At 44.1% G+C, this 12,504-nt stretch overlaps 1 protein-coding gene across 6 annotated transcripts in view; it reads left to right on the forward strand.

Annotated features, from left to right (window-relative positions):
• LOC123747303 (excitatory amino acid transporter-like) overlaps nucleotides 1-12,504 on the forward strand; it is a 99,742-nt gene that overhangs the window by 59,987 nt on the left and 27,251 nt on the right. For all 6 annotated transcript variants that reach the window (XM_069319792.1, XM_069319794.1, XM_069319791.1 and 3 more), the window contains exons 2-4: nucleotides 4,177-4,284; nucleotides 5,199-5,324; nucleotides 8,852-8,994. In XM_069319792.1, the coding sequence (XP_069175893.1) occupies nucleotides 4,177-4,284; nucleotides 5,199-5,324; nucleotides 8,852-8,994 (377 nt within the window). The remainder of the gene's footprint in view (nucleotides 1-4,176; nucleotides 4,285-5,198; nucleotides 5,325-8,851; nucleotides 8,995-12,504) is intronic.

Genomic DNA, 12,504 nt, shown 5'->3' on the forward strand with positions numbered 1-12,504 from the left:
GATGTGTGAGATCGAGGTGCTGCTCTTGGACCCCCGTCTTCCTACCTTGATATATGCCCCCTGGCTTCTTGTCCCCGTCATCGTGCGCAAAATGGCGTGACTCAGACCGATTACAAGGGGCAATGAGCCACGGGGAAAACACAGAGTAAATCCACCGAAGACTTAAATATATTCAATTAATGACACTGGAGGCTATCTTGAGGTTATCTTGAGATGATTTCGGGGCTTAACGTCCGCGCGGCCCAGTCCTCGACCAGGCCTCATTTTTGTTATACACCCCTAGGAAGCAGCCAGTAGCAGCTGTCTAACTCCCAGGTACCTATTTACTGCTAGGTAAACAGGAACATCAAGGTGAAAGAAACTCTGGCCATTTGTTTCCGCCTCCACCGGGGATCGAACCCGGAACCTCAGGACTACGAATCCCGAGCGCTGTCCATTCAGTTATCAGGCCCCATAGTGTCCATTTGGAGCCATAAATTAATGGCCAGAGACGGGAAGCATTTGTTTACATAGGAGGAGGTCGAGGAGGCCTGGTCGACGACCGGGCCGCGGGGTCGCTGAGCCCCGGAATCACCTCAAGGTATACGGCCATCTGGTGCAGCTGTCATTACCAACGATGCCACCTCTCAATACTTGTATTTTAACTTTGGTCTGGCCATCACGAGCATGTGCAGAGGCGACATTCTTTCAGGCAGGAAGCGATTGGGTTATGTAATGTCGTTACAGATGTGACATATATCCCTGGAAACACAAACCGAAACTGTCTCTATTTTCCGCTTGTTACAACTTGTAATAAAACTGTTAACTCTTCGCTTAACGTGTTTATGACGTATTAGAACGTTGTTACAACTTGCTATATTGATTGTTATAACTGGTTAGGAGGTGTTAAAACTTGTTCGAACGTTGTACCAACGTTGTAGTTTCGGTGTGTGTTGGGCGGGATATCATTCCAGGTTTATATATATATATATATATATATATATATATATATATATATATATATATATATATATATATATATATATATATATATAACCTGTCCTCAGGGAGGAGGTAATCATTTCAAAACCACTATGTAATTTCATTATGTGTTCCATTCCATTACTCATGGTCAGGTTAAGTTAGGTTTATTAATGTTAGGTTACGTTATGTTTGGTAACCTTAATACGGTGCATTATTCTAAAACATGCAAAATATGATATTCGCAAACTATTTGAGCGTCCCCTAGAATTCCATTTACAGAACACGCCTGACTTGTTATAGTGAGGCGTCCAATACCTGTTGAGTTGGCAGGCCTGTGACTACATTATGGGATAAGGACACGAGGAATTGGATAAGGATAGGGAAGGAAAATGGATTCAGGACAATAGAATTAAGGTTAAGAAGTGGGTCGTGACGTACAAATAATAATGATAAGGAGAGAAGAAAGAGAGAGAGATAAGGAGTTATAAGACACGTGGACCCATGGGTAAAGACACGTGATCTATGGGTTAAGACACGTGATCCATGGGTTAAGACACGTAGACCATGTGTTAAGACACGTGATCCATGGGTTAAGACACGTAGACCATGGATTAAGACATGTGATCCATGGGTTAAGACACGTAGACCATGTGTTAAGACACGCGATCCATGAGTTAAGACACGTGATCCATGGGTTAAGACACGTGATCCATGGGTTAAGACACGTGATCCATGGGTTAAGACACGTGATCCATGGGTTAAAACACGTGGACCATGGGTTAAGACACGTGATCCATGAATTAAGACACGTGATCCATGGGTTAAGACACGTGATCCATGGGTTAAGACACGTGATCCACGAGTTAAGACACGTAGACCATGGGTTAAGACACGTGATCCATGGATTAAGACACGTGGACCATGGATTAAGACACGTGATCCATAGGTTAAGACACGTGATCCATGGGTTAACCCACGTAATCCATGGGTTCATCCTCATGACACGACACAGCCGCCAGCACCAGAATATCACCATACTGGCACCATGTGTTACCATCGTGTGTGACGTAACTATGCGCTGGTGACAGGCGACGGTCCGTCAGTACCAAGAATAACACAGTCTTGGGCTGTAGCCGGTGTTATGTATCATACAGCCGAGGGGATACAGCCGAGGGGATACAGCCGAGGGGATACAGCCGAGGGGATACAGCCGAGGGGATACAGCCGAAGGAAGACCAAGACGCCATATTGGTTTCCCTGTGTGTATGCGGTTCCTCAAGTTCATTGTTGCGCGAGGCTTGAACTTGAGTGTGTCTGGAGAAGCGTTTGGGCAGGGCAGGAAATTCCTGCTACGACGTCACTCCTTGTGTTTATTTAAGGTCTGATGAACGGGTGCTATAACCAGATCGGAACGTGACGCCTAACACCACCATTATATCTATGGGGCGAGGGTGCTAGGGGGAGTGAGTGAGTGAGTGAGTGAGTGAGTGAGTGAGTGAGTGAGTGAGTGAGTGAGTGAGTGAGTGAGTGAGTGAGTGAGTGAGTGAGTGAGTGAGTGAGTGAGTGAGTGAGTGAGTGAGTGAAGGAGGGAGGGAGAGGGGGAGACAGTGACAGAGTGACAGAGTGACAGAGTGACAGAGAGACAGTCAATCAGTCAATGCTTGGATTGGGACACGGAAGACAAATGAATTTAGAATAACAAAGATCTGGGTTACAGAAGAGGGTCAGGATGTTCAAATAGTCAAAATAGGAAGAAGAGAGAGAGAGAGAGAGAGAGAGAGAGAGAGAGAGAGAGAGAGAGAGAGAGAGAGAGAGAGAGAGAGAGAGAGAGAGAGAGAGAGAGAGAGAGAGAGAGAGAGAGAAAATCAAGACAGCTCAGTTGAGGCTTGGGGCAAGTGGTATTATATTATTGAAGATTTTTATCGTGCTTACCAGTCTCAATCCTCATCCTAACCACCAGTGATGTTCAGTGATATGACACTGTTCTTATCACTCTATAAACCAGGGGGTGTGGGAACAAAATAATAGGGGGGGGGGTTATGAAACCATCTCTGATCGACTGCAAAAGTGTTAGATTAGAATTATCTATCACCGTTAGTAACTGTACCTCAATAGATTATGTTTTGATTACACAATAAACGCCAGGGGAAAACCTGACTAGATGTAGCTAACTTGTGCATTTGTGTTTTAACCATTTTTTCTAAATTCTTTTTTTCTAAATTCTAAATATCATGCAATTGTTTTTATTCTATTTCAGCTGTACTGTTTCTAGCTATTCATATACAAGGTAAATTTAGATTCTGACAGTTTATGAAGGCATACTGATACCTAATCAGCCTGCTGGTAAGGATTTTGTGTTTCTTGAAGGGGGGTTCCGGAGCATATTGGGTAAACCATTAGGATGTCTGTGATCTTAAAAAGGTTAAAAGAAGTAAACCTCTGGTATAGATACTCATGGTGTTGTGGTTAGAGCTGAGGGGAGGGAATTATCAGGGCAAAGCACCTATCCATTACGACTATACAGCACTTGGAAGGGGTCAGGATAAGGATTTGGGATAGGACGGGGGGAAAGGAATGGTGTCTAACCACTTGGACGGTCGTGGATTGAACGCCGACCTGCATGAAGCGAGACCGTGGCTCTACCGTCCAGCCCAAGTGGTTGGGACGTGGTAAGCCCTGAGGTGTTGCTGGTCTGGTGGTACAAGTGACTCAAATGTTATTACCCACATTATAGTGTGCTGCGATTTGAATGGGTAGGCCGTATAGATCACCCTAAACACCTCTGTACTCAGTGGTGCTCCAGGGAAGGCTTGAAGTCCCAGCGCGCCAAACACATACCAAAACTACGACGTTGTAACAACGTTCGAACAAGTTTTAACACCTCCTACCCAGTTATAACAACCAATATATCAAGTTGTAACAACGTTGTAATACGTCATAAACACGTTAAGCCAAGATGTAACAACTTTATTACAAGTTGTAACAAGCGGAAAATAGAGATAGTTTCGGTTTGTGTTTCCAGGGAGTTGTATACCGGTTATAGGTGTCTCTGGACCTATTCCTTATTGTGGGCGCCCATAGTGCGGTGGGTAGGACTCCGCCCTTCCGCTTTGGTGGGCGTGTAGCCAGCCCCTCAGCCGTGGGACCTACAGTGATCACTGACAAAGTCCCTCCCGCAGCCCACTAACACAGACTTCTTCTCCTCCTCGACAGACCAGAAGATGTCACCGGTACGCGTCACGGACATGCGGTGGGGCTGGGTGCGCAAGAACCTCCTGCTACTCATCACCTTCTCCGGGGTCCTCTTCGGCGTCGCCCTCGGTGAGATACCTGCTTCATACCTGATTGTTGGGGTTCTGGGAGTTCTTCTACTCCACAGTGCTCTCCTATTACTGTTTACCTAACAGGGTCTGCGAGAGAATGAGCTCATTCATGAGCTCATGACAAACCATTTTTTGTTTTTTGTTTTACAAACCATATGTGCTTGTAGGGTGAGTTTAAGCTCCTGAGATCCGCCTTTCAGTCGTTTATTATGATGGCCTTCGAGGTTCATAGTGTATTATACCATATGTACATAATACTGAGATTTAAATAAAATACTCATCATACAACTACCCATAATGGAAGACATACCCATCATACAACTACCCATAATGGAAGACATACCCATCATACAACTACCCATAATGGAAGACATACCCATCATACAACTACCCATAATGGAAGACATACCCATCATACAACTACCCATAATGGAAGACATACCCATCATACAACTACCCATAATGGAAGACATACCCATCATACAACTACCCATAATGGAAGACATACCCATCATACAACTACCCATAATGGAAGACATACCCATCATACAACTGCTTAAAATAGCAGACATTCATACCTGCCATATCTCCCCTGATGGCTATCCCAGACTACCTGGGACGTAAGGGCGAACGTGAAGCGTTCTCAATCCCCAGTTAATTGCCGAGCCTAATTACCCTATTATGCGCCCCATTATTATGTGGGCGGTTGACAGAAATGTTACATTATGAGTTCCGTAAACAGCACCTCCAGTGTTCTTCAAGATAAGCAGTTTACATTTGTGATAACTTAGTTTTCACTTAGTTATCTTGAATCTGGCTGCTCTGAGAGAGACGAGGACGAGATTCCTGAACAGTCTCTACCAGACACGGTCCATTAAATCTTACTGTGTTATCTTGGGTCATCCGTCACAGGACTGTCTCTGCGCGCGGTGGGGCCGGACTCTACCACCATCCTGCTCATCTCCTACCCTGGCGAACTCTTCATCCGGATGCTTAAACTCATGATCTTGCCCCTCATCATTGCGTCACTCATAGCAGGTAAGATAGGCCGTGTGTGGCCCCTCACGCAGGAACCTTTGGAGTGTGTTCAGTGTGGTGGCTGATGTTATTTTTTCTTGTTGACGAGGCTGGCTAGTTTGTTGTGCACCTCATACTTATACTGTGAGCGGTAGTTTGTTGTGCTCCCCATACTGATCCTGTGAGGGGGGTAGTTTGTTGTGCTCCCCATACTGATCCTGTGAGGGGGTAGTTTGTTGTGCTCCCCATACTGATCCTGTGAGGGGGGGGTAGTTTGTTGTGCTCCCCATACTGATCCTGTGAGGGGGGTAGTTTGTTGTGCTCCCCATACTAATCCTGTGAGTGGTAGTTTATTGTGCACCCTATACTTATCCTTTCAGCAGTAGCGCAGAAAGGATTACAGGGGATCACAGACGGTTTTACTCAGACGCCTCGGCTATATTATTTTAGTACTGTCTGTGTTACACTTGTCTGTATATCGGCCTTCTTGAGCCTCTCCTACTTTATTATATATATTATATTTATTTTAATTTATTTATTCTCACTTATTCACCTGTTCACCTGTTCCCTTTTTATTCCTCCATATGCAGAGGTTTCTACTTCAATGTGTGTTTTTATGCGTAGAAATAGTCTAAAAGTAATTCCTTGTTAGACTCCATTTTTCATCTAAGACTTTTCAGGAAGAACATTATTACTCCATTTCATAGATACATATGTATGTATGTAATATACATACATACATATGTATGTATGTATGTAATATACATACATACATATGTATGTATGTATGTATGCCTCTTTGCATGCCTGACAATCAAAATTGTGGTAACTAGCGATGCCAGGAATGACACGCAGCAGATAGGGAGACACACGAGTGCAAAGCTTATGAAGGTCACTCATCTTCGTAAGTGGAAGGTCACCACATATCCTGAACACGGAGTTTATTGAAGAGGCGGAACTGTGTTTGTGGGTCACGCGGCATAACGTGAAGGTCAAGGCGACGACGAATCGAGGTTAAACTGCCATTGTCTGTGGCCAGGAGAGAATTTCCCAAGGTCTTCTTGACTGAGGGAGACAAGATATGCTGCCCCTCCCATCCTCCAGCAGGAGCACGGACCTCTACTGTGTGTGTGTGTGTGTGTGTGTATGTGTGTGTGTGTGTGTGTGTGTGTGTGTGTGTGTGTGTGTGTGTGTGTGTGTGTGTGTGTGTGTGTGTGTGTGTGTGTGTCTGTGTGTGTGTGTGTGTGTGTCTGTGTGTGTGTGTGTGTGTGTGTGTGTGTGTGTGTGTGTGTGTGTGTGTGTGTGTGTGTGTACTCACCTAGTTGTACTCACCTAGTTGTGCTTGCGGGGGTTGAGCTTTGGCTCTTTGGTCCCGCCTCTCAACCGTCAATCAACAGGTATACAGGTTCCTGAGCCTATTGGGCTCTATCATATCTACACTTGAAACTGTGTATGGAGTCAGCCTCCACCACATTGCTTCCTAATGCATTCCATTTGTCAACCACTCTGACACTAAAAAGGGGATGTGTGTGTGTGTGTGTGTGTGTGTGTGTGTGTGTGTGTGTGTGTGTGTGTGTGTGTGTGTGTGTGTGTGTGTGTGTGTGTGTGTGTGTGTGTGTACCTCAGAAACGCAGGGCCAGATCCTGATAAGAGCTTACCCTGTCTGCAGCATAGAACCAGTAAATTCGGCTAAGATTTGGCTACTGGGCTCCACATAATCTAGCTGAATTGCAAGACATTTTGGTTGGTTTGACTAAAGTGACTTAACAGTATAATCGACGTCTTTATATAGTTTGATAACAGTGAAGCCACTGTTCACAGTGGCTTCACTGTTAACCACAATATACCTATATATATATATATATATATATATATATATATATATATATATATATATATATATATATATATATATATATATATATATATATATATATATATATATATATATATTTCTACACAGATAAATCACATTATCGTGATATATCAACGAGGAAATCCACAGGAGCCGTGATGTGGATTCGAACCCATGCGTCTGGGTGTTTACAGATGCAGGCTTTAGTCTAGTCGACTACGTCACACTACTAATCACAATTTAAAAAAAAATGAGTGTGAAGATCTGAGCGCCTTCAGAGTGTCTCCAAACGAAGGAAAAGGAGATAGGAAATTCCCAAAATAGTTTCGTATTAATCAATACATCTTCAGTTTCTTTGGTAGTCAGATATTCTCACTTTATTTGTATCGTGTTAATTGCTTCGTAATTTACACACACACACATAATATATAAAGTTATACAATATATAATATACATTATATATATATATATATATATATATATATATATATATATATAACATATACTTATGTATAATATATAATATGATACCGTCAAATGGTTACCTAGGTGGCAGATAAGACAATGAATTATCAAGGAATGAAAAAAGAATATAATCAAAATAGTGCTACAATCAGTGGATCAAGGTCAGGGACTGGATAGGTGACCACGTGGACAGCCCTTTAGATTCAGCAGCTACTGGGAATAAAAAGAGAAAGCTCCAAGTAGCACGGGCTATGGTGAGCCCGTAGTGAACTTACCTGCCACAGGAGCGGGGCGGTGACTGTTTTGGGACAAGGCTAAACTAGCTTGTTTGACTTGTGTAGGGACGCCTTGTTTAGGACGGGGGACGAGGCTAACTTGACCTCGTAATTCCTCTAAATGGATTTTTGTAACTCAGTTTTTTTTCAATTCTCTTCAACAATTTTCTCGTCACTCTTGCTTCTCCGCGAAGCAAGAGTGACACACAAACACTTTGTCTCGTACTTCTCTTCTTACTTACTTACTTATTTCTTACTTCTTACTTACATCTCTTACACACTTACTCCCTTACACACCTCATCTCTCTTACTCACGTCACCTTACAACTTTCTGCAGTGTATAAACTGATGTTCATGTCAGTGTATAATATTCCATTGTACTATATTTTGAGCATTCTTTATTGTTGTAATGCAATGTAACATACTGTAACAGCGCAATTTACAATGCTACACTGTGTTATGTGATGTATTGGAATGTATTGTATTGTATTGGTTAATATGTCCTTAATAACATGACGCCTGTTGTGTTGTATTTTGTATCGTACTGTCTTGTATAACATTTTGTGTTGTAAATATCATAGGTATTATACTGTATATATACATCTTGCATCTATTTTATTGAATGGAATTGTATTGTTTGCTTGAAGTTGAGGAAACTGGTGCAACCGAACAGTTTCGTGTTCGGTTTCACTGAACGGGTTCATAAGGCACAAGAGCCAATAACAATTTATAAGTGCCAACCACTTGACTGATGTCAGCAGCCTTGACTGACTGACAGCCTTGCTGCTGACGAAAACGATATTGACGCAGATATATCGTACACAAATTCGAAGAGGCAATTTACTAGAAAGTATAAAAATATTAAAAAATAAATAAAAACATAAAAATTTTCAGTTGCAAGCCATCTGTTTGACGTACGTTAACTCTGCGTTGTGTGTACGTCCGTTTCTTAGGTTCGGCAAGCCTGAACGCGCGTATGAACGGTCGCATAGTGGTGCGGACCATCTTCTACTTCCTGGCCACCTCCCTGCTCAACGCCCTGCTTGGAGTACTGCTCGTAGTCGCCATCCACCCGGGATCTCCGCTCGCCAAGCAGGTCAGTATTATTATGGCTTGGCCCAATCCCTTGTCTTGGCTAAATCCCGTGTCTTGGTCAAGTCCTGTAGCCTGCGGGCTGCTCCGAGCAACAGCCTGGTGGACCAAACTCTCACAAGTCAAGTCTGGCCCCGGGCCGGGCTTGGGGAGTAGAAGAACTCCCAGAACCCCATCAACCAGGTAGTCAAGTCCCGTGGCTTGAGCAAGGGGAGTTAGGCCAGGGGAAGGTTGGGTAGGTCATCGGAAGGTTAGTTAGGCCAGCGGAAGGCTAGGTATGTTAGTGACTGATTAGGTAGATCGGGGAACGGTTAGATTTTATATATGAGTGGGGTTATAGTTAACCCTAGAAAGGTTAAACTGGCTAAAGTAACGTTAGATTAGTCAAGAATCGATTAGACACTCTTCAGCGGGAGAGATTTAGAGCAGCAAGGTCGGGAGAAAGCACTAAGCCATTACCATAAGGGAATAAGGATTTATGATGGGATGGAGAAGGAATGGTGCCCTAATCAATTGGACGGTCGGGGATTGAACGCAGACCTGCAGGACGCGAGACTTTCTCTCTATCGTCCAGCCTAAGTGGTTGGGCTTATGTCAGCAAGCTCACAAAAACCGATGGCTGCAGTTGATAATGGCGCAACACATGATGTGATTTAAAAAGAATTTAAATTAAATTAGATTAAAAGATTAGATTAAAAGGAATTTTTCCGCCTGATTTAAAAGGAAAATGATTGACTTTTGAAATGAAAAGTAAAATATAACTTAAAATACTACATGAACACTTATCTATATAAAAAAACACTTTATCTGGCGACATTCTAAGATAAGGTCAGCTGCAAGTCTAACTAGGACATGTATGCCCTTGAAACCCACTCACAACTCAGCGTGAAGGTGTTGCAACACTATGCTGGGGGAGGAGGGGGGGGGGGGGGCTGGAGAGATGAGGGGCCAGATTCACGAAAGCACTTACGCAAGCACTTACGAACGTGTCCATCTTTTCTCCGTCTTTGGCGGCTTTGTTTACAATTATTAAACAGTTAATGAGCTCCGAAGCACCAGGAGGCTGTTTATAACAATAACAACAGATGATTGGGAAGTTTTCATGCTTGTAAACTGTTTAATAAATGTAACCAACGCTGTCAAACATTGAGGAAAGATGTACACGTTCGTAAGTGCTTTCGTGAATCTGGACCGAGGTCTCCCTGCCTGACACAAGGATGCTCCATAGGTCAAGATTCAGTCCACCTGATGACTAACGACTGTATCAGAGGTTTCAGTATAACCAATCAGTGAGGGTCTACTAAACCCATATATCCGATTCAACACTCAGTGTTATGATTTTTCTGACAGCATAACTATGTAATATATATCGTGTTTATCGTCAGATGTTGTTGTTTTAAATTTAGCTAATCAGAACGAAATGTCCGGGCTCCAGAACGAAACAAATCATCAGAGAACGAGGGTTTGTTTATAGATAAGTGGGCTGTCTATAAACAGCTAACCCGCCAAACACACACTGAAACTACGACGTTGGTACAACGTTCGAACAAGTTTTAACACTTCCTAACCAGTTATAACAACCAATATATCAAGTTGTAACAACGTTCTAATACGTCATAAACACGTTAAGCCAAGATGTAACAACTTTATTACAAGCTGTAACAAGCAGAAAATAGAGACAGTTTCGGTTTGTGTTTCCAGGGAAGACGTCTCACCTAAGACGTGACCTGGGGTCAAGAAACCACCTGCAGGTTACCTGAGAGTGGACGCTGCCGGCCCACTGAGTTACTTTCTCACACACAACACGGTCAATTAGATTATCCCGGGCCACTACATCCCTGCGTTTTCCTAGCCATCTCGACAATCCCCGTCCTCTTGATGTGTGCGGTAAGCAGGAGCACGTACACATGGTCACACACGACCTTCACCCCCCCCGGCCACCACCCGCTACACGCACAAGGTCACGCTGCCACCCAGTGAGGAAGGTCAAAGGGGAGAGAGCGTGGGCGGGGCGGAGGTGGCGAGGTATTGATTTATTGACGTTTTCCATGGAGGCGCTGAAGACCTCCAGCTCGTCCTCGTGGCCGCTCGCCCCTTTGCTCTCTCGGCTGCCTTAGTTGTATGGGGACAAGTCTAGCGTTGTACGGGGCTCTGGCAGTGCAACATTTCAGGAGTTACTTGATGCGACAGTTGTGTTGAGGTGGTGGTAGCCAGGATGTGGTAGGCAGTTGGGTGTTGGGAGTAGCCAGGATGTGGTAGGCAGTTGGGTGTTGAGAGTAGCCGGGATGTGGTAGGGAGTTGGGTGTGGGAGTAGCCAGAATGTGGTAGGCAGTTGGGTGTTGGGAGTAGCCAGGATGTGGTAGGCAGTTGGGTGTTGAGAGTAGCGATCACAGACGGGTCAGGTTCTACAAAATCGCTGCGTTACAGTTGGATGTTGGAGGCCAATGGAGTGCTGCACTATTTGGGTAAATTATTTGTAGGATTTGACACTTTTTTGTTTTGTTTTGGTGTAAATTGATTCAGGGAGATCCCATTCTAAGTTACTGTTGTGAATATGCCTTTTGATGCCTTGTTGGGGTTTGTTGATTGTCTCTGGTTGGTCCTATCTGTTCCGGTGAAGGATCTCGGTATCACAGTTGGGTTCGTTCATGGCTCACAGTCGGAAATCAAGGGTTCGAATCCCGATTGGGCACTGTAACTTTCACTGACTCTGTTCACTTAGCAGTAAATAGGTACTCCGAAGTCAACTGTTGTGAAGTTGCATCTTAGGGGGGGGGGGGAAGTGATCAATAGGTCGGATGACCCTCCATATAAGCCTAACGTGTATACATACCCAGGCTACCTGTCACCTGACAAAATAAATGATTAATGTTGTCACTTTAAAGTTGACGCTGTGAGAGGTAATGGAGTCGAAAGTTGATAGTGATAGTGTGATGGTGACAGTGATAATATGGTGATGACGATGACAATATGATGGTGACAGTGGCAGTATGGTGATGCCAGTGACAGTATGGTGGTGACTGTATGGTTGTATGGGTTCACGGTGCACCATCGCTATGGCAGCGGTGAGCAAGGTGATGAAGGGAGGGATGAGGATGATACTGGGGTGACCGGATGAATGGGAAGGGAGCCAGCTGGTGGGATGGGAGTAGGAAACATGGGAGGGGGCTACTAGAGTCAGAGAGGGGATGGGAGTCGATGGAGGAGAATGAGACTGACGGAGATATAGACTAGAGTAGGGAAGAGAGGCGTTGGATGACTTAAAGTGGGATGAAAGAGAGCAGAGTTAATACTAGTATTCTCCTGTAAGATTAACAGAGTATTAAGCAGGAAAAGGCAGGAGCAGGGAAAGTATAGGATCAAGTAGAGGTAGAGAAAGTAGTAGCAGGGATAAGTAGAGGAGTAGGGAAAGTGAGACAGAGAAAGAGAGGCACAATGTGTGAGAGAGAGAGAGAGGGGAGTGAGAGGAGCCAGGTTTTACGTCCCCCCAGTAAAGCTGATGTGCATTTCCATC

This window comes from Procambarus clarkii, chromosome 94 (genome assembly GCF_040958095.1).
Source record: "Procambarus clarkii isolate CNS0578487 chromosome 94, FALCON_Pclarkii_2.0, whole genome shotgun sequence".
In the NCBI taxonomy this organism is placed as follows: domain Eukaryota; kingdom Metazoa; phylum Arthropoda; class Malacostraca; order Decapoda; family Cambaridae; genus Procambarus; species Procambarus clarkii.